We start from the raw sequence: 27,991 nt of genomic DNA on the forward strand, positions 1-27,991 counted from the left end.
TAATGCTGTGCCCACCAAATACCATCAACTCATTTCGCACGACCAAACAAGACCTCATAACTCACAAAAAATTCCCAATCATTCATACAACTTATGAAAACCTCACAGCTTCACAATAATCTCCAAAATCCCAGTGGAGCACACGATCCATGGTATCCTCTAAAATTAATGACAATTTCTAACGTCTTCACATTAACCATGAAATCACAAACTCATTCATAACATCCGTCACATCCAAACCAGGCAGTCTGTCTTTTCATAATTTCACTTACAAACGTTTAGATCCCTTTACTGTTTTTCAGTATCACTCAGCAGTACATATACCTAATAACAAAATACCTTTATATTTCTAACTCATACATTACAATCGTTAACTCCTCTCTCCTCAAGAACCTTTGCCATCTCAGCATTCTTTTTTTTCATCCTTTAACAATTTAATTCGCTAAGACATATTCCATATCTTTTGTTCTTTACTAAAAATAGCCTGCCATGAATCATTACCCCATAGCCATTCTGAGAACTCTCTCTCTGACCCTATTCATGACATCACTTGTTTACTGTCTTCTTTCAATGAAAATGCCACAGGTGTAGCCGTACTTACAAATTAGCCAAATTTATAGATGAGGGCAACAGGTGGAAATAGTCAAATTTCCTGCAGGAACTGCCATGTGTAGGCCTCACAGCTTTCCTTATGTTCTTAAGTTCTTTAATTCTCTCAATGTTAATATTTTCTTTCCCTTCTACATTTCATCACATCAGGATGGCATTGCAATACATTCTTTTATATCTGCAAGACACTGTCACTCATGTATTATCTTCTCACTTAGACTAAGTCCAAATCAGCACAGGTTCATGTACATGTAAGTAGCAAGACTTGATCATTAGCAAAATATCCCTTAGAATCCATCAATATATCAGGCTGACATTCCCCATAAAGGATCGTAACAAACTGACACTTTTCTCATCATACAACTTAAAGTTCCCAGTCCCCTGGCTCATCTTTTACAAACACAGGGAGTGGTGGCAGTATTCCTCTAAAACTTATCCTACCACAGGAGAAACCCAGAAAAATCCTTCATAATTCCTAGAAATGAGGAACAAAAACATACTAAATACAGGCATATATATTTATAACTATATTTCACACTTAGCTTCTTTTTGACATATTTAGTGATGTACAAAAGCCAGAATAGAATATATTATCATAGTGCCTCAGAAATTAAAATACTCCCACAAAAAATTTAAAAAAAATACAACCATAAAATCAAATGAGATTTATAAGATTTATTTACAAATTACTGATACACACACACACACACACACACACACGCACACACACAGGAAAAGCTAGCATTGTTAATTTTAAATATAAATTATAACCTTGTAAAAATATAATCCGCTATTATTTACAATTCAAGTTTGCGTTCCTGTGCACAAACTAGTGTATAAATCAGTGTGCTTCACTCAGCCAAAAGTCAAGCATATATCAACAAGCATAGAAAGACAAGTTTGTTTATTTCTACCTCAGCTGAAATACAAGGTCAAAATTTCAATTTACACTACCAAGATTGAAATAAGGGCTGGAGCTCTTGGATATGAGGTAAGCACTCTAACAAGAACTTTTTAAAGCTATCAGTCACATAAGTTCCTTCATTACACTGCTAATGTTATCATTAATTACAGGCTTGCATATCAATACTGGCACAATGATCTTGCAGTACATTGCATTTGGCACACTACGGTATGTAGGCATTTTGGTATCAATGTACTACAATATTTCTTAAGTAATCAACAATTACTTATGTATTTACTTTATTTGTATGATGATATTACAAGAATATTATGCAATAACTATGAGTATTGTTCAAACTTAGATTAACTGCAACCAAGAAAATCTATTCCAAGTATCTATACACTAGATTTTCATAATGTGTAAATAGAACTTCCATTTAAACACCAGCTTTCAGATAAATATTAAGGCAAGTACTGTTAAGTGATAATAATAAGCTTTACAAAGTAGTAAAACCATTGCCCCATTAAAATTTAAGACCAAGAATCATTAAGGAGTTCTGATATTGCTGCACTTGCTTTCACTTTACACATTCTTCTCCCCCATGTAACTCCAGTGCAAGGTTGCCCATCAGCGTCTTTTTTGCTTGTACCTTGGACTTTCTTGCTTTTCTTGACAGTTTCATTATCAGTGGCTTCATTTATATCAACCTTTTCTTCATCGTCTCTAAACTTTATTTCCATTTCATTGTCAAAAGTTTGGTCTTCAGTCAATGGGGCTTCCTTTGATTTCTTCTGTCGACCCTTAACTTTCACAGGGGCTTCATCATCAGGGATCTCTTCAGTTTTCTTCCTTCTACCCTTTGGTTTCACAGGGTTTTCATTATCAAGGACTTCTTCAGTTTTCTTGTTTCTGCCTTTTGCTCTCACAGGGACTTCCTCATCATGGACTTCAGTTTTCTTGCTCCTGCCCTTAGGTTTCACAGGGATTTCAACATCAGGGACTTCTTCACTTTTCTTGCTCCTGCCCTTAGGTTTCACAGGGATTTCAACATCAGGGACTTCTTCACTTTTCTTGCTCCTACCCTTAGGTTTCACAGGGACTTCAATATCAGGGACCTCTTCACTTTTCTTGCTCCTGCCCTTAGGTTTCACAGGAACTTCAATATCAGGGGCTTCTTCAGTTTTCTTTCTTTTACCCTTTGGTTTTACAAGAGCTTTATTTTCAGGGACTTCTTCAGTTTCCTTGCTTTCAGCCTTACATTTCACATGGGTTTCATTTTCAGGGACTTCAATTTTCTTGCTTCTACCCTTAGGCTTCACAAGGACTTCATCATCAGGGACTTCCTCAGTTTTCTTGCTTCTACCCTTAGGTCTCACAGGGGCTTCATTATCAGGGACTTCTTCAGTTTTCTTGCTTCTACTCTTAGGTCTCACAGGGGCTTCATTATCAGGGAATTCTTCAGTTTTCTTGCTTCTACTCTTAGGTCTCACAGGGGCTTCCTCATCAGGGACTTCTTCACTTTTCTTGCTTCTACCCTTAGGTCTCACAGGGGCTTCTTCATCAGGGACTTCTTCAGTTTTCTTCCTTCTACCCTTAGGTCTCACAGGGGCTTCTTCATCAGGGACTTCAGTTTTCTTGCTTCTACCCTTAGGTCTCACAGGGGCTTCATTATCAGGGAATTCTTCAGTTTTCTTGCTTCTACCCTTAGGTCTCACAGGGACTTCATTATCAGGGAATTCTTCAGTTTTCTTGCTTCTACCCTTAGGTCTCACAGGGGCTTCTTCATCAGGGACTTCTTCAGTTTTCTTCCTTCTACCCTTAGGTCTCACAGGGGCTTCTTCATCAGGAACTTCTTCAGTTTTCTTGCTTCTACCCTTAGGTCTCACAGGGGCTTCTTCATCAGGGACTTCTCCAGTTTTCTTGCTTTCAGCCTTACGTTTCACATGGGTTTCATTTTCAGGGACTTCTTCAGTTTTTTTACTTTTACCCTTTGGTCTCACAAGGGTTTCCTCCTCGGGAACTTTTTCAGTTTTCTTACTTTTACCCTTAGATTTCACAGGGGCTTCATTATCAGGGACTTCTTCAGTTTTCTTGTTCCTACCCTTTGGTTTCACAGGGGTTTCATCATCAGGGAATTCTTCAATTTTCTTGCTTCTACCTTTAGGTTTCACAGGGGCTTCCTCATCAGGGACTTCTTCAGTTTTCTTGCTTCTACCCTTAGATTTTACAGGGGCATCATTTTCTGGGATTCCAACTTCAGTTTTCTTCTGATGACCGTCAGATTTCATATCTTTTTCTGGACTAGATTCATCCACATCCATTTTGTATTGACCTGTATATTTTACTATATTTTCATTAACACTAGCTTCATCTTTTGTCTTCCTTTTAATTTCTTCTTCAGTATTCCCCTTATTGACAGCATTATTGCTTTTCTTTTCCTTACCAGGTCTGCTACTCTGGTTTTCTTTATTCTTCTTTGCATAACTCTTTGCTCTTTTCTCTTTCTTTTCAATAAAAGTCCAGCTATCATCTGAGTCGAGCACACAGCTAGGAGACAAGTTTTCATCATAGTTCTTCATTTGTTTGCATCTCCTTCCACGAGCCGTCTCCTTCACACACTCCATGTCTGTTTCTTTCTGCTCATGTACATAAGTTACATCATGGGTTTTCATTTGACTTTTTCCTTTCCTTTGTCTACTTGTGGCCTCTCCTTCGTCTCCTGTGTCTGCTTCCTTGCCAGTGATCTTACGCCTTCCTTTTTTACTTTGCTTATTACTTTCCTTCAAGACCATTTTCGTACTTTTCTCAAAATGCACACTTACAACATTTTCTGTCCCAGTTTCTGTTTCTCCCAGTGGATCTAGTTTACAATTTTCCTCTTCCAAAAACTTTCCAAAAACTTTAGGTTCCTTTATTACAGAGCATTCAAGATCATCAGTAGTCTTATTAGCATCACTATGATTACCTGTTTCTGGTGGTTTCTCAGTAATGTGGGCAAAGATACCCAAACCTTTGCTATTCCCTCTAGGTGCCTTATGCTTGTGTGGAAAAATTTCAAAAGAGTCATCATCATTCCTCATATACAATTTTTCATTTTGCATTTGATGAATAAATGTATCACTCTCCACTGAAGAGGTAGCATTAAATATTGTTTTATCCTTAATAATTTCTTTGATATCAGCAATGTTTCTCTCTGAACTGATGTTCTTGCTTAAATATTCCTTTGGAATAATGGGAGAATCATCTACATCTTTCCATGATTCTACTTTAATTTCATTGTGATTAGTTTTGCCAGGCAGCTTCTTAGCTGACATAATATAAGTAACATTCTGAACAAGTGGTGTGGCTTGTTCTGTGTGGTTCACCTCACTGTCCCACCCTCCTGGGGAGGCATTTTCCTTGAGTGAACAATTTAGTTCAAGATTTTCACACAACACTGATACATCTTTTTCATTAGCAATCAAATGCTTCCGATCATCCTCAGCACCATGCTTCAACATACTATCTGAATAGTCTTGATTCTCAATACTGATATTTTTCATCAGTTTCTCTAAATTATTAGGTTCATCGCACATACTTTTATTGTTACAGACATAAGTTCTTTCATTGTTAGTGATACGTGTTTTTTCATTACTGCAGACATAAGTGCCTTCAGAACTGTAGATAAATGTTCCTTCATTATCCAAGTCATAAGTGCCTTCAGACTTGCAGCTGAAAGTTCCTTCAGTATCTGACATGTGAGTGCCTTCAGACTTGCAGCTGAAAGTTCCTTCAGTATCTGACATGTGAGTGCCTTCAGACTTGCAGCTGAAAGTTCCTTCAGTATCTGACATGTAAGTGCCTTCAGAATTGCAGACAAATGTTCCTTCATTACCTAAGACATAAGTAGCTTCAGTATTACAGACAAAAGTTCCTTCATCACCTAAGACATAAGTGCCTTCAGTATTACAGACAAAGGTTCCTTCATTATTACTTATGGCAGAAGCTGGACTTTCAGCAGAAAGAGTGGCTTCAGAAGATGAACTTTCATTAATTACTACAGAGGCTAAGACTGAAGATGATGAGTTATCATTTCTTACTACAGACACTGGGCTTTCACTAAAACTGTCTTGAACTGTCAAGTTTCCACAACTGCTACCAGACGAGGGTGGACTTTCATAATCATGAATGGCAGTTGTCAACATTTTGCTATAAGAAACTTTAACTTGTGTCATGTTGGTCTGCAAACAGCCATCTTCTAGGGAATGATTTATTGGTGGTGACTTTAATGTTGAAAATTCAGACTGGACAGCTAAGCATTTTCCTTCCAATGATTCCGAATAAGTCTTTGAAAAAGTCTTGTTATTCTTATATCCTGAGGGAGGGGACAGCACATAATGTTCTGGCAACCCTCCATCAACTGGCAATGGAGAATCAGCAGAACTCTTAGTAGGACTTGTAATGTGGAGCATTCTAATTGGTTCAAGTGGAGAGTGAACAGGTGATGAAGGCTCACTACTTGCCATATGGAATGTTTCCTGTTCAACACTCCTATTCTCTTCTCCTTGTGTGCAATCGCTTTCTTTGCACCTCTCTGGGAGATCTAGTGGTGATACTGTATTCTGTGCTTCTAAAGTTCCAGTCATTTCCTTATTAGAAGAGCACGTGTCCTCTTCCAGATACAACTTTAACATTTTATCTGGTATTTTGGGAGTCCTTGGAATTTGGTGACCAGTTGGAATTATGTTTGGTTTTTCCTCAGCTAACACCTCAGCCTCAACATCCACACCACGATCACTTTGTGGAGAAATATCTTGGCTGAAAGGCACAGGTGGTATACAAGCCTCACTAGAGCAGTGAGACAGTACACATTCCTTCAACACAGACTGAACACCATCACCAACTGGTTCAGGAGTACAGCATGGATAGGTATTGTCAGCCCTGTGAGATGTATGAGCAAGCTGAGAAGAAACAGGAGTCATAGTGACACTATTCTTGCAACATACATCATGATCTGTTTCAGAAGTATTAGATGGCTCTGGCTTGTAGTGCACATCATTTTCAAATTGTGAACCAGTGGGAAGATTGTCAGACTGCATAGCAGTGGTGGCTACTGGCGTCCTTTGTAGCTGCCGCCCTGAAAATCAATTTAGCATTAGGGTTCTCTTTCTAGAAAATTAGCTTTTACTATAGCTATAAATGCTATACCATACAATACCATTAGATGTGGTGTCTTCTCTCCACTACTTTCCGTTTACTAGGTTTGTATAAACATAATCAGCCTCAGGATAAAAATAATGGCTCCCAGTAGGAGCGGAGTGAAAGCAAAAGCTTTGCTCGGTTGAGACCTTATGCCATGAGTACCAAACATTTCCTCATTATTGAGCCCTGAGAAAACTGCAAGTGTTTTGACACTATACACATCTACTGTGTTGTAATAGTTGCTGCATTTCATTATAACTATTACTTTAAGCATGTCATTAAAAATATTTTCAAATGTGTGCATTTGTAATGAACACAGTCATTTTCATGATTCCTTAAAAACTATGCACGAGAATTATCATGAAACCATTTTTCTTATGCACATACAAATGTGTAGTCTGCAATGTTTGCCATTAGAACTTCTACTGACATAAGCATCACATTGCACAAACTGGCAACCTGCCCCTTCTCAGTCTGAAAAAGTCTGCCAAGAGAAAATAACTACATGGCAACTTATGTTTTTGAAAGCACAGAATAACAGATTCAGTGTTTGACATATTGAAATGAGGGAAAGTTACCATTTGTGACAACTTCTTGCTTCAGCTAACAAAACGGCTGTGTTTGTTTTAAACAGTGTTCTACTGTGATGAGCGATGCCTGGAAAATATACAAGCCATGATTACCGTACATAGTAAAAGTGTTAGTTTCACTAGAATGGTGAAACAAATTGAAAAATATGGCACATAACTATTGCCAATGGAAAGTATGAGTGCACTGGTGAAGAGTATTGCGAGGACGTGCCTCACCACAAACAAGGTGGTGGGGCACCCCAAAATATTGGACAATATCTTATATGGTGTCAAGAGACAGTTAAAGGTACATCCTCAGCTTACAGCAAAACAACTAAAAAAAATATGAATTTTGGGGTTGCCCCACCACTGCGTTTGTGGTGAGGCACATCCTTGTGTCCCTCATCACTCCATTTCTTCACCAACACACTCACACTCTTCTTATTGGTAATAGTTATGCAGCATATTTTAAAATTTGCTTCACCATTCTAGTGAAACTCTAACACTCATACTATGTAATCATGGCCTGTATATTTTCCAGACATTGCACATCACCTCAGTAGAACACTTTGTTTAAAACAAACACAACCATTTTGTTAGACAAAGCAAGGAGCGGTCACAGAAGATAACTTTCCCGTGTGTCAATATGTCAAACAATGAATCTGTTACTCTATGCTTTCAAAAACATATGAGGGGTTAACCTAAGTTGCCACGTAGTTATCTTCTCCCAGCAGATTTTTTCAGATCGAGAAGGAGCAAGTTGCCAGTTTGTGCAATGTAATGCTCATGTCAACGGAAGTTCTAATCATGAAAGTCACTGACTATGTACTATATTCAATGCATGCTACCACACTACAAGAATCTGGAGTAAGAACATACATCAATACACAATTCTCAGATCTATTACAATATCTAGATACACACATATACCAAGACTGTCTCCCCCCAAAAAATAGGGGGAAGCCAAGCCAAGCCACCAGTGTGGGACTGTTGACACGCAGCACCTCCCTCAAAGGTCACAGGGCTGCATCACTCCTTACACACAACTGCTCTCCATTCACTTCTGTCATGCACTATCACTCTAATATGTTCTAGTGTCCGTCTTCTTCCCTTTACAGCCTCTTTAACACTATCTGTCCCTTACATGGCCTACCTCGCAACTTTACACCTCTCACACTTGATATTACTAACTTCACCAGCCTACCATTCTCCTTTCTCTTAACTTGTCCATACCATCTCAGCACACATTGCTCTGCCTGTCCTGCCAAGACTGCTTCTCATTTCCTCATTTCTGACTCTGTCCATCCATGTTATTCCACACATACTACTTAAGACATCTCATCTCCATGGTATTCAATCTCTTTATCTGCTACTCCTACATTCCAAGTCTCAGCACCATACAGTGCAGTAGGCATTATTACATTAAACTAGATTATCATGAGTCTCCAGTTACTTTCCCTAAGCAGATTAATTATTCAATTCAAAGTAACTGAAAAGCTCCCACCACTGGGGTGAGGTTAGGAGGAAAAAGCCTCCAGTAGCATGTAATCTACATAAAGAGAACCTCAACCTGATATATAGATAAATATGTAAGCAAATATGCGTTCTGAGCATGAATAACATAATAAAGTCAGCCATGCATTTTCAGTTTATAAGTACTTCTGAACATAGACACATCATGTATGTGTGTATGTGTAGGATATAAAGGACCTGAATGAAATTAGGCAGGATATGATTCAGTCAGTACTCAAAAGTAATACCTCATGCCATATAACTTTAGAGATATTAATCCTAAGCTAATTGTATTGACATATATGCACAGAAACACAGCAAAGAAGCAGCAATGAGTGGCATTCACGCAGTTCTGCATGAGTGGCCACTCACTGGTGTGAGACCAGGCGCTGGAACAGACACTGCCAAGGACGCCTCCCACTGGAAGAACACCCCAGTGTGTGCAGCCAGGTGCACATGGTCACCTCATGCCCACACTCCCAATACCTAAGAGACTTGCATGGCTTCGAGGACATTCACTCACTACTTACATTTTGTACTAATTTAAGTATTGTTTTAAAATTATAATTTTATTATGATACACTGTGGTCAATAAACTATCTAAATCTAACTAAATCTCTGTGTGTGTACGTGTGCAAGTGTGGTCCACCACACACAGACTCACCTGATGGAATGAAGTCCCTCGGTGATTCAGGAGTCACCGTAGGAGGCTGTGCAGCTTCAGGAACACTAGCCTTGGGCTGACTCTTCTTGATTTGTACTGCCTTAGGTTTGGTCTTCTCTGGTACACAGCTGTGCTGGGGCGCACAGGCTTTGGGCAAAGGGACAACAGGGAACACATTCTCTTGGCTTGACTCTTGGGAGTCTTCCTGAACAGTACCAGTAGGTGGCCGTGGCTTTGGTTTGTGGCTCTTACTCTTCTGCTCTTTTTTTATGATCTGCAAGAAATTATTTTCATAAATTCAAGGAAATGCTGGGATGTCCACTAAATACTGTTTATATTTTCTATTGTGAAGCCCCAGACTCAGTTTGTAGAGACTGACACAGGAATATGAATAGATTTTTATTAGTCACTAATACTCTACTTCATTACTTGATAATACAGGAAATAAAGAAAAAAAATTAAGTTGCCAATCAAGGAAAGAATAACAGAAAAAAAAAAAAGTGTTCAGTCTAATGATCTCTATAAAAGATCCATGTCTGAGTGGAGAGAAAAGACTGGTGTAGATATGGAGGATCCTAAACTTCATGCATTTTCAAGTCAGTCATCAAGGGCACTTGTGTCCAGTGACATGATACAACAATGTAGGGTCCCCTCCAATCTTCACTGTTTATATATATGAACAACTGAGCTCAATACGAAAGATTTAACACACGAGTGCATAACAACAAATTATCAAGGAACAGCGAGATATGAAAACTTTCCCTGCAAAGAATAGGGCAGGTAATAGCAGAATACACCACAGATGAAAATACTGCAAGCAACTTTTGTCAACATTTAAACTGCTTGATGAAGGAAGGTTAGTGCAACTAACATTCCTTCACCAGGCATGACAAAAAAGGTTTTCTGCTCCAATACAAACACCTCCAAATGACATGTATATCTTGCAGCATACATACTTGTAAGTTAATATGGATGGTAGATACAAGGAAAACACATCAGGACTTACAACTCTGATCCTGCGAGCAGCAATGTGGGGCTTGTACTTTGCCGAGATCTTGTCATCAAGAGCTGAAATAATCCGAAGCGCCCGAGACTTGTCCACCAGATCCTGTGACTTGGGTGCCAGGTGACCAATACCCAACAATCTGAGGCATCTGTGAAGGCAAGAATTTATAAGTGTTCATACTAATTCGTGTTGTCACTATCACTGTTTTGAAAGGTAGGTTCTATATTAGCAAATGTCAGCTTCTTGTCATCTGAAAATAGCTGAAAATGTTTGGGAACCATTCTCAATTTGCTTAAGTTTTATTAGGTTATAACTGTTCATATAGTATATCATCCTCAAACTTGCTGAACTAAAATCTTCTACAGCCTGAACTCAAAATGGCTCTCAGGTCCTGTGGCCTAAACTGAAAGTCAACAAGTCTTATGACCTGGCTGTTATCATACTCATAGCATGAAAACAGCCAAAAACTTCTTACAGTCTAAACCAAAAAGAGCCATGTCATCTTGGTACCTGAACAAAAAAATTAACTCAATTTCTACTCAACTACTTTAAAAACACCCAGAAAATCTTACAGCCAAAAATAAAAACTGCCAAATCATATTACTACCTGAACTCCATATAGGTGAAATATCTTAAAATCTAAGCCATAAAGCTGCCAAACTTTCTATCGTTTAAACTCAAAAAGTCCAACACATGAGTACAGCTGCACTGGTTCAGAAAGAAATTTAGGAGTGATCTCCAGAGTAGAAATTAGTGAATTAGTTGTTTACAATAAAGAAGCAAAGTATTTGGTTTTACAACAGGATCGTAACGAATGCAACAGCAAATGTTATTATAAGGTACTGTTGATCTCCCTTTAACACAAGCTTTCATAACACGATGCAAAAGAAAATTATCTTAAGCGACCACTCTAATGTGACTTTTCTCATTCGTAATGCCTGCCCACCGCCACCTCTCGTTTCTTGTGTTAAGGACGAGAACAGTGAGTGTCATGAGTAAATGGGAAGCTGGAGAGAGGAGTGAAAGGGAGGGCCTTTATGGTAGGCGAGTCAGCCTTCATTGTATTTTCGGTGCCAAATTTAACAAATAATAAGTTCAAAAAGGGAACTTTAAATGGGAGTGCTTAAGAAAACATGGGGTTTCAAGAATCCTTCTAACACAATATTTCTCTAACGCAATGGCTTTGCCTAAGAAAATTATGGCATTGAAGTAGAACTTATTGTAAATGATTGGCTTTAATAATGCCATACTTGAATTATCCTGTACAATTCTGGCTTCCTTATCATAGAACACTAAGCACATCGCTGCAAGGAAGATAATGTTAAAATAGCAGAGACGTACTTGCAAATGTGAGACAGGTGGTGGGCGGCCTGCGGTGCCACCTCCTCGTAGTCAAACCCGTCACTGTGCACACTCAGGAGACGCTGGTACACTTTAATCAATGTGGCAGAGTCCCATTCTGCCTTCCCCAGCACGAAACCACTGAATAAATACTTCTTGTCGAGTAAATCAGTGGTTATCTCTTCTACCTGTGCCATGACCGCAATGTTTCGCCCCCCGTGTTGTTTTGAATCTTGGCTCAGCTGAGAACTGCTCCCGCTGCTCTCTGATTGGCCCGTTCTTGACTCTGCTGCTCTCTGATTGGTCCTTCCTCCCTCCTCCTCGTAGTTTGATCAGTCTCGCGCACTCTTTTAAAAATTGATAATGGTGTTTGATTGCTATCTTATATTTATATATGTGGTGTAGAATAAAAGTAGATGTCACAAGTATCATCATACAGGAAAAAAGGGCTTAGTTTATCGTGACTGGTTACTACGTGAATTCGTATGTAAAATAAATTGTATAAGAAAGAAATTTCACATAGATTAGCACCGTATTAAAACTCATTGACTGGTACTTTATTTTTCTTTGGGGGCGGATAATTCATGATTCCTCATTTGTTGCTTAAATATGTACTTGTAGTGACGAGAGTACATAATATATATCCCCGTTAAATAAATACAAAATACAAAGCAAGCACTGCATCATGCAACAAATAAGGAATCATGAATTACTCACCCCTAAAGAAAGAAAACATATTATGTACTTGCATAACAATCTTGACCTTCCCTATGTTTAACGTTGTTCTCGTCAGGGATTCTATCCCACCCAAGGAGGTTTAATAATATAATAAATCTTGACGTTCCCGATGTTTAACGTCGTTATGATCAGGGATTCTATCCCACCCAAGAAGGGTTAATAATGATATTTCCATAATCCCTCCCTCTCACAGTCACACTAAAGAATTATCTCACCCTCAGAACGACGGAGTGTCAAAGAAAGAGCCTTGAGTCCTTGGGAGTGCAGAAGGGAAGGGAGGAATGACATGACATCCCCAGCGTCATTTGGATAGAATATATGTAAAAAAAAAAAAAAAAAAAAAAAAAAATGCATAGTATTATGGTTTAGGTCAAGATTATCTTCTTTGGTTTAGATAGTGGGCACCATCATCCCCGCTCACTCACCTCGCAAAATAATTAAAATAAACAATAAATAAAACAAGTAAATAAATTAATAGATAAATAAATAAATAAGTATATAAATAAATAAATAAATAAATAAATAAATAATAATAAAGTAAACTAATGAGATACCTTACTATGCAATGTAAATGATCAAGACCATACCTCATAATATTCTGCATTCCTTAACTTGTACCTTCTCAGTCTTGCAAATCCCTGGACACCAGCTCTCACTTCTGTGGGATCATTAGCTGCCCTATGGAACCTTTCCAGGGCCACTCTGTAAGGTGTTTCATCTCAGTCATGGCTGAGCAGCTACCACACAATCACACACACAGGCCCATGATTCACAACCCAGAATGCCTCCTTTATTGACTGCCTACTGGAAAATTCTAATACTATTATATATATATATATATATATATATATATATATATATATATATATATATATATATATATATATATATATATATATATATATATATATATATATATATATATATATATATATATATATATATTATTATTATTATTATTATTATTACTATTATTATTATGGTGAAAATAATATACATGTATGCTGTTTGGTGTATATATTTCATAGACTTTTGTTGTGTTTTCTTGAAGCATGCTCTCTTTTCAATATTAAAATTCTTGGAACTCTGGAAAAAATACTTCAGATCTGCAAAACATAAAAAAGGAAGTATTTCATATACTATGATTATTTAGCTGATTAAATACAAGTATTATCAAACTTAATGTTCCTAGAGGACAACAAGTTAAGAACTGGAGTGGACTGCTGTAGTGACCTTGTGACTTGTAACACAACATTCAAATGCAAGGTAACAATAAAACCTTCCCAACGTCGTTGTTGTCTTACTGTCAACCTCTAATTTTCATGTTACCTGATTAGTTGCACTCCCTTCATCTACATGCCCATCAATGAAATTATACACACATACATGATGTAACTCTTCCAGGTCAAGGAACTGGATATGCATATCTAAGTAATTAACTAAAATACTTTTCATTAGTATAACCATAATTGAAATGATAATAAAAAAAACATATTTGGTATTTCTGTTAACCTGTTTTCATGTGAACACAGTCTGAGGAAAAGTCATGCAAAGCCTGCCAGTGCAGTGCTTAGGTGATGTGCAGCCATCCCAAGAGGTTGTCACAAAATACACTGGAACACTGTAAAATGTTACATCTCTACTTGGGAAACCATATATTTTACCAGTTACATAATTATAAACCTGTTCAATAGTCAGTCAAATTACGCATAGCATTAGTGTAATACATTTTCATATTTTTAGTCTATACATGACCTTATTGAATATTATCCTGCCTATTTATGTAAATTTCTTTATCTTACCACAATCTTAAACAGAATCTGCAATACAATATAATTACATGAGGATACTATGATCAACAAACAATTCATCACTTGGTAAAGAATAGCAATAAGAGTTATAACAAGTATGCATTCCTCAGATAGACAACTGGGCATTGCACTTTTCATTTAGAGTACATGAAGCATCACAGATCACAAATATCTACATCACCAGCAAGATGAACAAGGCTGTCCAGGAACCATCTGCAGCATGGCTATTCATGTCAAAGAGGAATTGTAAACAAACTTTCATACCTGAACAAGATCCGTAAGTAGCATGTAAGGCCACTATGTCATTCTCCTTGTTACTTATTACACTCTCAGTGGTTCCTGTGTTAAGAGGAGTGTTGAGGAAAGCACAGGCTGATTACAAGCTCACTTTAATAAGCTCAATGCACACTGCATGTACACTTATGCTAAGGAAATAGGAAAAATCACAATTCAAGGGGCACAATATTATGCATAAACTCTGTCATTTTCACCTCAAGAGAATACATGCATATCATAGCATGATGAGCTTCTGGTCATTAAAATACAATGTGATATCTGTGCTTAGTACTCAGGCTGCTCCTCCACATATGTTGCCAATTTGTAGTAAAGAATTATTAGCTACTTTGGGCTAAAGCTTTGTTCCGCTTTGTCCACATTTCAGAGTGCATTTTAGATTCAAGTATGAAGTATCAACAATAGGTGAACCAAAGGAAGGAAGAACCTGGCAACTGAACATTAGGCACAAGGTGTGGCAGTAATGTGACTGTGACAAAGTGGAGGTAGAGAAGAACACCATACTCATGCATCCAAGTACTTCAACAAAGCTGTACAAATGCTGTCAGGTGCTTATGGCCACACACTCCAATGACTTCACAATAAGACACAGCAACATGATGGTAACATTAGGCTTACTTAGGCATAGTATTGGCAAGATGGCCTTCAGCATTGAGGGGGCCCACACAGAGCGGCACAAGCAAAAATCAAACCACTTGTGTTCTTATCCAGAAAAGCAGGAGAATCTTCACTTTTATACACATTGTTGCAGTGATCTTTCTCTATTTTTACACATTATAGCAGATATTTTTTCATGAAGCATTTGTTGTTGGCAAAACTGTGAAGCACAGTAGCAAGTTGAAAGAGGACGTGATGAGTCACGTCTCAGTGCAGGGTGTGTGGCTCATGGCTAATGGTGACTGGTTCACCCAGCTGGTCACCACAGCTACAAAGCACCATTTTATTCAGTTCAGTTCGTCCAATCATTCATTCGTTCATGAGAATCACATCCCACATATCACATGTCCGTGGAATCAAGATCCTAAGATGAATCTTTTTCATATTATACTCTGTTATACTTAATTCATTATTGTGAATCAGTATTACAAATGATCATTTACCATATATGAATCAAATCCCTTTCATCAGGCCAAGCTGCAGTGCAGTATACACCATTTATCTCATAACCAACAAAATATCAACAATATTATATTGATGGAAACCACCAAAACAATGAGTAAAATAATATGAGTACTAAACCAGGAAGACAGTCCCTGGAGAAACAGTCAATGAGAGACATCATTGAGGACAAATCTCTTAATTCCTTTGTTTTCGCTGAAAAAAAGTCCTCAAGAATTACATCTTATATTGATCAAAGATATACACAATTTCATGGTGCTAGAAAAATATATTAAGTAGCATGCCAACTAAAATACTGGTGTATATGTAATTACAATGGATAAAATACTTTCATTATACAATACCAAGACACAAAATTTGCAAAGAACAGTGGTACATAAAAATATATAACTATGTTATGTATAAATAAGTGTACAAAGTTGCTTACATGTTACCACTATCATTTACTAAACCTTCACTTGTAGTTAACGGTTACAAATAATTCAACAATCTGCTTCTTGATGTGATCCTTCACGTATCAATCTTACTGTACACATCAGCGAAGCTTCCCAGCACATAAAAGTTTTAAAAGCTCAAAACTCATATGCTAAACCTGTTTAGAAAGATTCACCAAACTCTCATTCACTGAGTTCATCTTCATCACTCATGCTAAACTTTTCACTCTCTGAGGTCAGGTCCGACTCTGAGCTAACTTCAATGTCAGAATCAGAGTCATCTCCCCCCACGGCCGCCGCAGCACCCCCTTGAGCAGCTGCTGCTGCGGCAGCCTCTTTCTTTTTCCTCTTCTTCTCTTTCTTGAGTTGTGCCCTCTTCGTATACATGTCAATGATCCTCTGCACCTCTTCTTGCTCAGTCACTGCATCAATAGCCTTTCCTCCATCTATTTCTAAATCTATATCACTATCATAACTTTTGCTGTGCCGCTCCTCATCAGATGACTCGCCCTTCTTCCCCTTGGATGACTTGGACTTCTGCCGTCCCTTTTCCTTCCTTCTTGTTGCCTGTGCCATCGCTCCTGCTAGCTCAGGCTCAGCTTGTAGCTCTCCCAAGGCCTTTGCTGCATCAGCACTGGCCTCTTTCTCAGCAGCTTTCATCAGAGCTTCTACCTGCCAAGAAGAATTTGAAGTGAATCATCAAAAAATATTAGGCTGAGCTTTAGTGATGTGCTGTTTAAATAATTCTGAAAACTCCCTAAGATTTCCATCAATTCTTGGATGATTTTTAATGGTCTTCAGATGTGCATTATTTTCTTCTTAATCAATATAACAAACAATGACAATATAAAAAAAATCAATCAATGAATATTTATTATTATTATTATTGTTTATTGACCATCAACATCCCTTACAAATTTACACTTAATTACATACAATTGGTCCATAAAATAATGACAAATAATTCCTCATATATGCCCACAAAACTTCATATTTCAATAAATAATGCATCACTGTTAGCAGTTAACCAAAAGGAGAGAAAAAAAAAGAACTAAATTATTTACGTTAAAAATCAATAAAACACTACTTTTCAACTGATAAAACTGCAAAAAAAAAAAAAAAAAAAAAAAAAAAAATATCCTATAAAAAACAATAATCTTCAAATAAACTGTTACAATTTACATGCGTACTAAACAAAATAAAAGGTAATAACATTCAAAAACATTAACTTAAAACTTGATCAAACTAACCTAATATAAAAAAGTTGTTAATAAAAACTATTCTAAAAAGATAAATCTCAAGTAAAACTAGTCAAAAACTTAATTACACACGCATCAATACACACAACAAGAAAATATTAAAATGAGTTAAATCACAATTAAACATCCCCTAATTAACTACATAAAAAGTATTATTTACACTCAAAAAGCTATTGATATACTGCCAAGATCTTATATATTATCTCACATATCAGAGCATCACTATGCTTATCTGAGAACAGCTCAGCAATAGTGAAAAAATTGTAGGTGTCTCTCAGTTGTTGTGTTAGCGTACAATATTGAACCACATGTACCTCTGTCTGTATCTGACCACACACACATGTCCTGCCCTCTACTGGCAATCTTCCTCTACCCCTTCTGTTCCACCTTCCGACTTCAATTGCCAGTGAATGTGCCGACACCCGGAACCGAGTGAAGGCAACACGATGGTGCTCACTGACGTTACATTTCGTACTATACAAAGAGTGAACTGACAAACTAGGGTTTATATCTTTATATACAATTCGTCTGGAAGAAGTTGAATCAAGGAGATTTGCTTTCAGCTCATTAACTCCCTCACATATGTTGTCAGTGTTGGCATACAACAAATCACTGATGTAATTACGTATCCTATATTGACTTTCCATAACAGTTTTTACAGAGAGAACCAAGGGGTCATCTTCCATTGACAACCTCTCGTTCCACATCTTACCAAAGAAGTTTCTCTGTCTATTCTTTACTAAAGCGGGCAATGGGAGACAACCAGACTCGGTATAACATACATCATTACATGTAGATAATCGTACTCCCAATAAATATTTTAATGCCCAATTATATAATTTCATCACTGGTCTCAAGTCAGCATTCAGCCAGGACTCACACCCATACAGTATAGCTGACATTACGCAGGCTTCAAACACTCATTTTTTGACATGGAATGGAATATCATTATTTTTCTTTAGGAACAATATAAATTTCGTGACATGAGCCATTTTAGCAGTGGCGTGGGCCTTCACTGATGACGACACGGACCCATCAGCAGTGAAGGGTGACCCTAGGTACATGTACTGGCTACATGGCTCCACCTTCAGGTCACCTATGCGTACAATATCTTTGTCCTCGATCGTGCCATTTATCGCAAAATATTTTGTTTTTGCCTCATTGATTTCCATTCTGTAATCATCACAAAACTTATTCATAAGAGACAATTTTTGAATCATTCTTTCTCTGGTAGCTGACAATAGAACAGTGTCATCCATTAGAATAAGTATGTGTAACCACTTCAAGAAGCCATCATCATTACAGTTATCCTTAATAAGCTTAATAAGATCATTTACACATATAATAAATAACAGACAGGATGTGGGAGAGCCCTGGCAGACCCCGATTGTGGTCATGAACATAGCGGTGCCAATGATACTCTCTGTTATACTGTACATGGCACAGACGACACTCAGCATCACCACCCCACACCCAAGGCGCATTAGAATTCTTATTAATATATGTCTTGGCACTAAATCATACGCTTTCCTAAAATCGATAAAAGCAACAAATAATTTTTACTTTCTTCTTCTGGCAAAGTCCGTGAGGAGACGTAAGGTTACAATATGTTCCATACACCCACGACCACTCTGTGTGCCTGCCTGCTCACGATATGGTTTGAACCACTGCTCTAGCCTTGCGCACAGCACCATATCGAACAACTTCGAGATACTGTTTGTGACGCTAATGCCCCTATAATTTTTAGTGTCTCCAATCCCCGCTCTTAAAAATGGTAAAAAACTTTGCACGATTCCAACTTGTAGGGTACTGGGCAGTAGTAAATATTGTGTTAAAAAGTGAAGTGACAAACATTATCCACTGGGCTGGAAGCAACATAAAAATCCCAGGAGCTATGCCGTCAGGACCACAAGCCTTATTTGTATTAATCTTAACAATCTGAGCCATGACCTCAGCGGGAGAAATCAGGTCATCCAACATCGGTATCATTACTTGAGCGTCACGGCACTCATCTGCCAGGTCGGGTGTGGGAACATTAATTAAATTGTTATAATAAAGTTTGAATTCCTCATCAGAAGGCTTAATATCAGCCTGAACACTATCATGTAGGTTTCCTCTCCAATTGATGGCCTGCCACACCTGCCTATCATCCCGGTCTTCTAATAGTCGTTCCCAGCGAGTGAGCATACTGCCGCCACCTTACACCCTCTCACCACGACAGCGGCTTGACTTGGCACAGTCATACAGTGTGTTGGCTAAGCTTTCAGCGCATTCAATGATGTCAGTCATGTCATGAAACCTTAATATATCAAGACTGTGCACATTATCTGTGAATAAATTTCTATCAATACAAGTAAATCCTACAGGTCTGTGCACCCTCGAACCATGCTCTAAGGATTCGAACCAGGCGTGTGCACCAAGGTGACACGCGCGGCGGTAAACATTGTCCAGACTAATTACAGGAACATTTATTTCAATACTAATGGGAGCATGATCCGAGGATGAACAGTTTTCTTGATGCACACAAAAGGATTCTATAATATTTACCACATCATGTTACACCAAACACATCTAATTCTGACATCCAATTTCTCCTTCTATGGTATGTCATATTACCCTTATAGTGGTGAGCAGGGGTCAGCAGGTTGTTCAATACCAGTAACCTGTTATCCACACACAACGTAGATAACACAAATGCATTTTCATTTGGAGTAGGTATATTATCAGAAATAGTAGGATATTCATACATAAAAAACTGCAGGGATGTACAATGAACGTATAGAACATGACTTACCTCATCCATACTCATGTCATCTAGATCTTCCCCTAAGGTGTCATCAGCCCTGGCATTGGGTGACAAGGAGAAGGCAGCAGGTGGTCTGGCAATGGCACCCCGGGCCTGGGCTTCATCACCCCTGAGGCGAGCCAGTCGTGTCTCCAACTCATCATCGGCCTTAACCATCTTCTCGTCTAAGGCCACTTCACCCATAGCCTGGTGGTAACAATTCACACTATTAATCATATTAACTTATATTGTAAAAGCTCCTCTGCTATGGACAATAAAAATTAAAAATAAAAGTGGCAGCAATACTTATTTTAATAGCAATTTTTTTACTCTAACATCAAGTAGTTAATCAATCATAGCCCAGATGCCATACATCCCTAATGACATGGTCATGACAGAGTTATACAGGCCAGCAACCAACCACTTCATTAGAGGCACAAATTGGCACAACTGTAATTGTATATACATATACAGTGCTCATCACTGAAAATGTACTCAGGATTTAATTAGTTGTTTGAATTTTCAAAATGTCTGTGCTTGTTTGTTGAGTGCTGGTGCTTTAGATAAAATAATTATGTAGCTGACAACTCAGCCTTGGTGTCTGAGATGGCATACAGAAGTGGGAAAAAATGACAGTTGCACATCACAGCCGTTAAGGAGGGTGTACTTGCTGACACCTTCTACTGACCCTCCACCCACTAGGCTTGTACTTACACTGTTGTTCAGCTCTCTAACTAGACAGTGGCTTGCTACAAAGTGCCATCAAGGGATGACATCATAGCCATCATGATCCTTCACAAGCCACTCTACATGGGCTAGGTCAGAGCAGATCGATGTCATTGTATGCCAAATTCAAAGAGATGTGAGGCAGATGATGGAAGGTGACAACAAAGTACCACAGAAGAAAAAATGGCCAGTAAAGACCCACAATACTTCCCTTAGAACACTGAAACTGGTACACAGTAAACTAGAACACAGAATTGAGAGAAGAAAATCCAAGACTGGTGAGTGATGTGTCTGTGAGGACATGGTCTCACCACATCCATAGAGACCTCAGCTACCACAGCTATGCAGTGCTGCACATACCTGTAGTCTCTATTACCCAGCAGAAGAGGCTAAATTTCTGTAACAAATAAGACCTGGACCCTCAAACAAAGGTTTGGTGTGCTGTGGAGCAACAAGGCAAGATTTTCAGTGACAGCCAGCAGTTAAGGTCACAATGTCCCAGCAGCAACCCTCTTGACTCTTGCTGCACTTCACCAGCTGTCAAGTTTCCTGATTCACTGATGGTGTGTGGCTGCTTCACCTATCATGGTGTGCGAAGCCCTGTAGTGTTACCCAAGAACACCAAGATGAATCAGAACCTGGAACTTCTCTGTGATCATCTACTGTGGTTTTTCGAGAGGTGCCACACCAACACTTTCATGCAGGATGGAGCTTCCTGTCATATTACCACATCAGTGAGGCAGTAGTCCAGGGACTGCTGTGTGCTTTTCTTTGAAGACTGGCCTGCAAACTCCTCTGACTTGAAGCCAATCAGGAATTTGTGGACTATCATCAAAAGAAAGTTACACAGCCACAAAAGCTTTACAAAACCCAGGCTCCAAGCTGCCCTTCACCACCTTTGTAAAAGTTTTGCCCCACAACATCTCAAGGTGCTTGCTGACAGCCTTCCTACATGTTTGAAAGAATGTATGAAGTGTATGGGGATGCCCACAAAATACTAACTGTAAAATCAACAAATTTCTTTGGTGTATTACCTTGTTTTATTACCTCATATAGCAGGGAGGCAGGGTGTGACGTTTCCAATGACAAGCACTGTATATATTTAGCTAAATCCACTATGTTATAGACTAAAATTCTGAACATGTAACTATGAAAAATGCCAGTTGGGTATAATATATGTGATAGCAAGATTATTTGAAGGTTAGAGAATACAAATAATTTCCTAGTAAACAATAACAACAACAGCTAGTAAATATACCAGACTGACAGTGATCATATTATCAACAACTAGTATTCAATGGCTGGTCAGGTTGAGATACTTCTAAATGATGTGGATTGTAGAGGTGAGAAAACACAGGATGAAACAGATCTTTATTTCTCTAATGTTTTGACACCAAGTCTTCCTCAGAGGGCATAGTGTAGTGATGAGACAGTTGCTCATATATCCCTCCAAGTGGATCAGGGAACAGGTAGGTCAGGTTACCACCACAATCCACTCATTTATCTAATCTATGCAACTTTTCAATGTGCCAGAAGCAATGCAAGCAATTTGAACACAGGTTCAGTTACAGCAGATTCAAATATTGTAAAATCCTAAAGATGCTGGTTGGATGTGTGGCTTCTGTCAATGGCTAAATATGCTCTGTGGCAGAATTAAATGTTACATACCTGAGAAATTAGATCATCAGCCTTCTGGCCATCAGTTCTAGTGTCAGGTGGCTGGTGCACAATGGAAGGCTTGTTGTAGTGGTCTGAAGGAAGGCCTTTCAGATGAGCAAGTCTGGAAGCCATCTCTTCCTCAGTTGGTAACTCATCAATGTGAGATTTCCGCAGGTTTTCCAAACGTTGAGCAATTTCCAGATCAGCCTACAATATTTATAAAAATGCTTCACAGGAAGTGATGGAGGTTTAATTATTGTAACACAGAATGTCAATTTATAAGGTACCAGTCTATTTACAGAACATCTGGTAGAAAAGTTAATAAAGCAAACAGGCTAGTTGGAATTATTAAGGCACTCATATTTTTAGATGAGGAAAGTGTTAAAACATTTTAAATGATTAAAGTCAGACCAAATTTTGACAATGACAATCACCAATCATTCCTCAAATTATCAGTAAAAATTCTTACTTTAGACATGGTGGCCATGCCAGCCCTGGGACCTGGATATATGGTGATAGGTGCTTGCTGTGGAGGAGAGATCATCTGCAGACTCTTCTCTAGGGATGATTTTGATAACTGTTTCTTCAATGGATTCCTGTCTGGGTCTGTCATGGTGAGTGTTGATTTTCTGAAACGATTATTTTAATTATTAGCATTCATATGAATACATACATACAATTATCACCGCAATAACATTTCCTGAAATAATTTGAATCAATCACATATCTGTTAGCGACAAAATAATGTACATCTAAAATGTCTTATAGACAAAACATCTTCATGTCATGGCAAAAACATCCTATATCCCAGGAATCACACAAAAATATATGTCTTAAATATCTTGCATGTCTTATGGCTTAAACATTTTACAGCTGGAACAAATTGTGGGTTATTGTTTTAAGGGCAAGATGTCTTACAGCTAAAATCTATAGCCAATACTTCTTAACCCTTCCAGTGCTAAACGCTTGCAGGGAGCAGTAACGTCATTTGCTGGTGGTGCTAAACACTCACTGAGACTTCTAATTGCACTTAAATTTACCGCATGTGAGTGTGTTCAAACAATATTTTATGAGCCACTTCTCACCCCACAGCACTGCCAACTCAGTGGGTTTACCACTAATTTTGATTGAAAATCATATCAGCCTACAGCAGAAAATCAACGGACTAGTAACTGGTGGATGTTCTTGTCCAATATAGCAGCATTTTTGCATAGCTTACCTATCACCTGACTTATTATTACTTATTTATTTTTTTTATAAAATGCTTGTAAATTTTGCAGTTGGCAATATTACCCTGCCAACACACATTCAAGCATCATATCTACTCAGTTTCTTCAATATGGTTGGCTACCACAGTTGTGAACAGATGAATTGTTCACAGACAACACTCCTGAATGTGCCTGCATATTCACATCAAAGATGTTGCTTGCCTGCATGGAACATTAGTTGTGATGCAGTTTTTGATATCTATTGTGTAAAGTGTAAACAGTGGTCGAATTGCCCAAGTGACCTCGCGTGCAATGTCACCACAGCATAATTCACCACTGTAATTTTTCATGCATAATTTGTTGTAAAAGTACGCAGTTTATGGTCTTTTCCTTTGTCTTTACATTGCAATGCACTGCTTCTTATCACAAAATGCACTTTTTGAGATCTGATTGCAGAAAAAAGCTCAATAGTACAACAATTTTCATTGACTCTATACAGCACATATGAAATAATATAACAACATACATAAACAAATCTCATATATCTGTGACTCCTCTTTTCAATGGTGCCTTAATATTCTAGCTGTGATGAATAGTTTTTGAGATACAGCAGTTAAGAGACCCCCCGCCATTGGGCTGCCAGTGCGCCTGGGAGGAGGCCTGCCTTCCTCACTGCACGCAATGAAAGTGTTAATGCCAAAACAACTTGCAGCCTTCAGAGGCTACCCAAAATATCTTACGACATTACGTGCATTACGTCCAATAGTTTTACTAGACGTAATGCACCATCACCTGAATGCACCAGACCAAATGCACTGTCAGCCTAGTGTGAATGCACCAACTTTGTGGTTCAAATGCACCAACTGCTTGGTCTGAATGAACCAGACTGACTGCACCAGCAGCCTAGTCTGAATGGACCAACTTTGTAATCCTAATAGACGAACTGTTGTAAGAAATGGATGTTTCATTAAACAAAGTTATTTACCAAAATGTAGCAACAATCAAATATGGCACCATACAGTAAGTCTTTATTATTCTATATTAAAAACTACAATCATCATACATTGAAGTTCTAGCAGGCTGTTTCAGTTGTCAAAAAGTTAAATCTTCTTCAGGGTCTTACAACACTATGTAACACGATTTTTGTCTTTGACATGCAAATGTTACTGTCCAACTCTTTTCATTGCAAAATAAAGAGAAAATGTCCATTATTACTGTCAAACTTTGCTTTTGTGGTTTTTAGTGATTTTTTTGGCCCATAATGGCTAAATTTCACCATTTTTCCAGATGCTGTCACAGAGAACTTCTTTGCTCTTTTCTTGATGAACTGATCACATATGTAGCAAAATGCATCTGGAAAATGATTGCAGCCTCTTGATGCCATTTCACCTCTTGTGATGTGTCTTCTTAGGCAGCCAAAGCAGAACTGATTGGTGGTCTGCAAGGCCCTACTTTTATATTGTCAAGCAGTACTATAGAATATTCTTAGTCTTTCTAAGATGTGTTCCAGAATGTTCTCTATCTTTCTAGAATATTCTTGAACCTACTTTAGAATATTCTAAATCATTCTAGAAAATTCTTGTAGATTTTAGAAAATTCTTGATACTTCTACATATTTCTACTGTATTCTAGAAAGTTATAAAATATTCTGGAAATGTTTACATTGAGTAGAATGTTCTAAAATGTTCTAGAAACTTCTTAGTGTCTGGTAGAACATTCTGGAAGATTTGAGATTTCTGAAATGTAAGCAAATTTTTCTAAATATGAAAAATTTCTTGCTAGATCTGGTCAGTTCAAGAATGATCTTATTAAAATTAAAAATCTTTGGAACATTTTATATTCTTTCTTTCATTGTTTTAACTTATTTGCAACATTTCAAAAGCAATTAGATAAGCAACTGAGATTTTGCAAAGGTCTTTACCTGACATGAAAACCAATAGTAACCCATACTATAATGAAATAAGGCAAAAAATTAAATTCATTGTTCTAACCACAAAAAAAAAGTTTTAGGATCAAAACATTTTTTTTTTTTTTTTTTGTTTGGATGGAAATAACAAAAATTATGTTTTGGGGCCAAGGACAAGACAAAAGTGAAATTTTATTACATAGTGTAATTTGTGGCATCTAAAGTACTGGTCAACAAGCAAGGTTTTCTCCAGGGTGTTCTAATTCCTCAGGTACTCTAATGTAATAATGTCATGGTGTCATGATTTTTGTAATCTAATTCAACTATACATGGATAGTGAATCCAGTTCTTGTCTTGAGGTACTCATGGTAAATGGTCTGGAGGCTTCTCTTGGATGTCTTCTCTATACTCCCAGAATTGTAGCTGACTAACAGCATTGTGTTTGAATTGTCATAAGCACTCCTAAACTACTGGTAAACAAATTAGCAGTAAACAGGCAGTTGGGCCTTTTGTGTCAGTTGAGCCTTCTAAAGCAATCTGTTTATCATAAACAGTTCTTAAAATACCAGTAAACAAATAGTTGTTACAATGTAGAATATCAACTGGCCACTGGTTGGTGCACTGGAACCATACAGAGTGGTGCATTTGGACCAGCTATGTGGTGCACTGTTGATACATGGTGCATTCAGTATTAAAAATCTTTGGAACATTTTATATTCTTTCCTTCATTAAGATCATGAACCCAACTTAGTCTAAACATTTTACAGCCTAAATGTCTGAAGAGAAGGTTTTTAAGACTTCCACATCTTACAGTTGAGAAGTCTTATAGCCAAACCTAAAAAGGGCCAAAATTACTACCTGCCAGACAGGATCAATACTTAACAATCCCAACTTTGTAATGAATTGATACGGTCAAGTAGTCACAGAGCCAAAGAGCAAAAGGAGCAGGAGGAGGAAGAGGAAGAGGAGGAAAAAAAAATAAATAAAAAAAATAATAATAAACAATAATATGTATCTTTGATTTCTAAGATACTACAAACCATATCCCATTGTTCCTTTTCTATGTGCAGTCAAACTAAAAAACTGGGGAATGAAATAAACTGAGAACTTGCAACTCACTGCCAACGTTGCTGCACTGCAGTTTATCAATGCTTTCCAATCACCACTACACATGTCACTTGGGTTGTTCTATTAGTTTCTGATCAATTTTCCTTGCGATAGTTATGGCCCTATTAATTATACAGGAATGAGGGAAATAATCTTGGTCAACAAATTTCCAGATACTGACTTCGTCTCTCCAAAATATAACGCTTATTTCAAATCGTAACTTACAAAATGAAGACATCAGCAGTGAAATTAATGAACTGAATGAATTGAAACCTAAACTAACCTTCTGAAGAAAACGCCAATGTTATTTCAATATTATCCACTTCTGTATAAGAACACAACTCGATCCCTTATCTACGTGTAATTTATTAGACTCCTAATTTCAGAACTGGCATGCCGGTATATTCTGACTCTCTCTCATATTGCCCATGACCATTCCTTCCCCTGCTATGCTGCTTGCAATCCGCAGCAGCCAAGCAGGAGAGTAAATCATGTGAGCAAGAATCTCCTGCTCTGCGTCACTATTTCTGGAAGGTTACCAGGAACACTCATACTAATTGTAATCATGACGTAAAATTTTCTGAACTTAATTATTCACAGATCCCAAATCTTTACCAGACACTTACTTCCCTCACGGCGACAGGTAGATTATTCGTAGACAGGTACAAACACAAAATCTCGGGTAGTAAGTGGAAAAATCCAAGACACGGCAGTTTGTTTACATCGCCGACCTCTTGTTGTTGTGGCTCATAGGTGACTGAACCTAAGTGGCGCTTGATCCTCCTTCCAGCGCTGCTCTTGTGGCACTTATACTACTTAGAGGATTCCAGTGTGGTGTTAAAGTCATCAGCGCACATTGAATATAACTTGGATGTCTACGGAAAACTTGTGATAAAACGATAATTGGTGAAAATGAAGGGCACACCATAAGTGCACCAAATGTAACTAACTCAAGGAATGTTGTTACAGTGGTATATTATCATATTCACAGAAGATAATCTGGAAGAGGCTTTACGCTTGTGGCTCCAGTTCAGAGGCCACTATATCAACTGTGTGGCCGTGCGTGGTGGTCAATAATGGTGTTTTATAGTTATATTTTTGTTGTTGATTTTTCCAGTGTTTATCCAAATTTCCCTCAAATACATCCACATTAGCCCCA

General features: G+C 37.9%; 2 protein-coding genes across 2 annotated transcripts; both read right to left on the reverse strand.

The window, feature by feature from the left end:
• Positions 1–1,109: 1,109 nt before the first annotated feature.
• Positions 1,110–13,284, reverse strand: LOC135090610 (uncharacterized). Its single transcript, XM_063987523.1, has 5 exons — positions 13,112–13,284; positions 11,787–12,133; positions 10,446–10,593; positions 9,440–9,713; positions 1,110–6,629 (listed from the first exon to the last, which is right to left on the reverse strand). Exons 2-5 carry the CDS (start codon positions 11,981–11,983, stop codon positions 2,044–2,046), a joined length of 5,205 nt encoding a protein of 1,734 aa, XP_063843593.1. The 5' UTR covers positions 11,984–12,133; positions 13,112–13,284; the 3' UTR covers positions 1,110–2,043.
• A 242-nt stretch (positions 13,285–13,526) lies between these two features.
• Positions 13,527–27,596, reverse strand: LOC135090613 (uncharacterized). The gene is made up of 5 exons (XM_063987525.1): positions 27,459–27,596; positions 23,081–23,240; positions 22,621–22,818; positions 20,236–20,433; positions 13,527–16,854 (listed from the first exon to the last, which is right to left on the reverse strand). The coding sequence occupies exons 2-5, from the start codon at positions 23,222–23,224 to the stop codon at positions 16,366–16,368; spliced, it is 1,029 nt and encodes a 342-aa protein (XP_063843595.1). The 5' UTR covers positions 23,225–23,240; positions 27,459–27,596; the 3' UTR covers positions 13,527–16,365.
• Positions 27,597–27,991: the final 395 nt, after the last annotated feature.

This window comes from Scylla paramamosain, chromosome 35 (genome assembly GCF_035594125.1).
Source record: "Scylla paramamosain isolate STU-SP2022 chromosome 35, ASM3559412v1, whole genome shotgun sequence".
Lineage (NCBI taxonomy): Eukaryota > Metazoa > Arthropoda > Malacostraca > Decapoda > Portunidae > Scylla > Scylla paramamosain.

What these genes read in the sequence shown, in the direction of transcription:
- LOC135090610 (XM_063987523.1), bottom strand. Translation starts at nt 11,983, where the DNA reads ATGGCACAGGTAGAAGAGATAACCACTGATTTACTCGACAAGAAGTAT. An exon ending in CTGCTCGCAGGATCAGAGTT is followed by an intron (nt 9,714 to 10,445) that starts GTAAGTCCTGAT and finishes AATTTCTTGCAG; the next exon opens with ATCATAAAAAAAGAGCAGAA. An exon ending in GAGGGACTTCATTCCATCAG is followed by an intron (nt 6,630 to 9,439) that starts GTGAGTCTGTGT and finishes ATTGATTTTCAG; the next exon opens with GGCGGCAGCTACAAAGGACG.
- LOC135090613 (XM_063987525.1), bottom strand. Translation starts at nt 23,224, where the DNA reads ATGACAGACCCAGACAGGAATCCATTGAAGAAACAGTTATCAAAATCA. An exon ending in GCATGGCCACCATGTCTAAA is followed by an intron (nt 22,819 to 23,080) that starts GTAAGAATTTTT and finishes TAAATATTGTAG; the next exon opens with GCTGATCTGGAAATTGCTCA. An exon ending in CTGATGATCTAATTTCTCAG is followed by an intron (nt 20,434 to 22,620) that starts GTATGTAACATT and finishes TGTTACCACCAG; the next exon opens with GCTATGGGTGAAGTGGCCTT.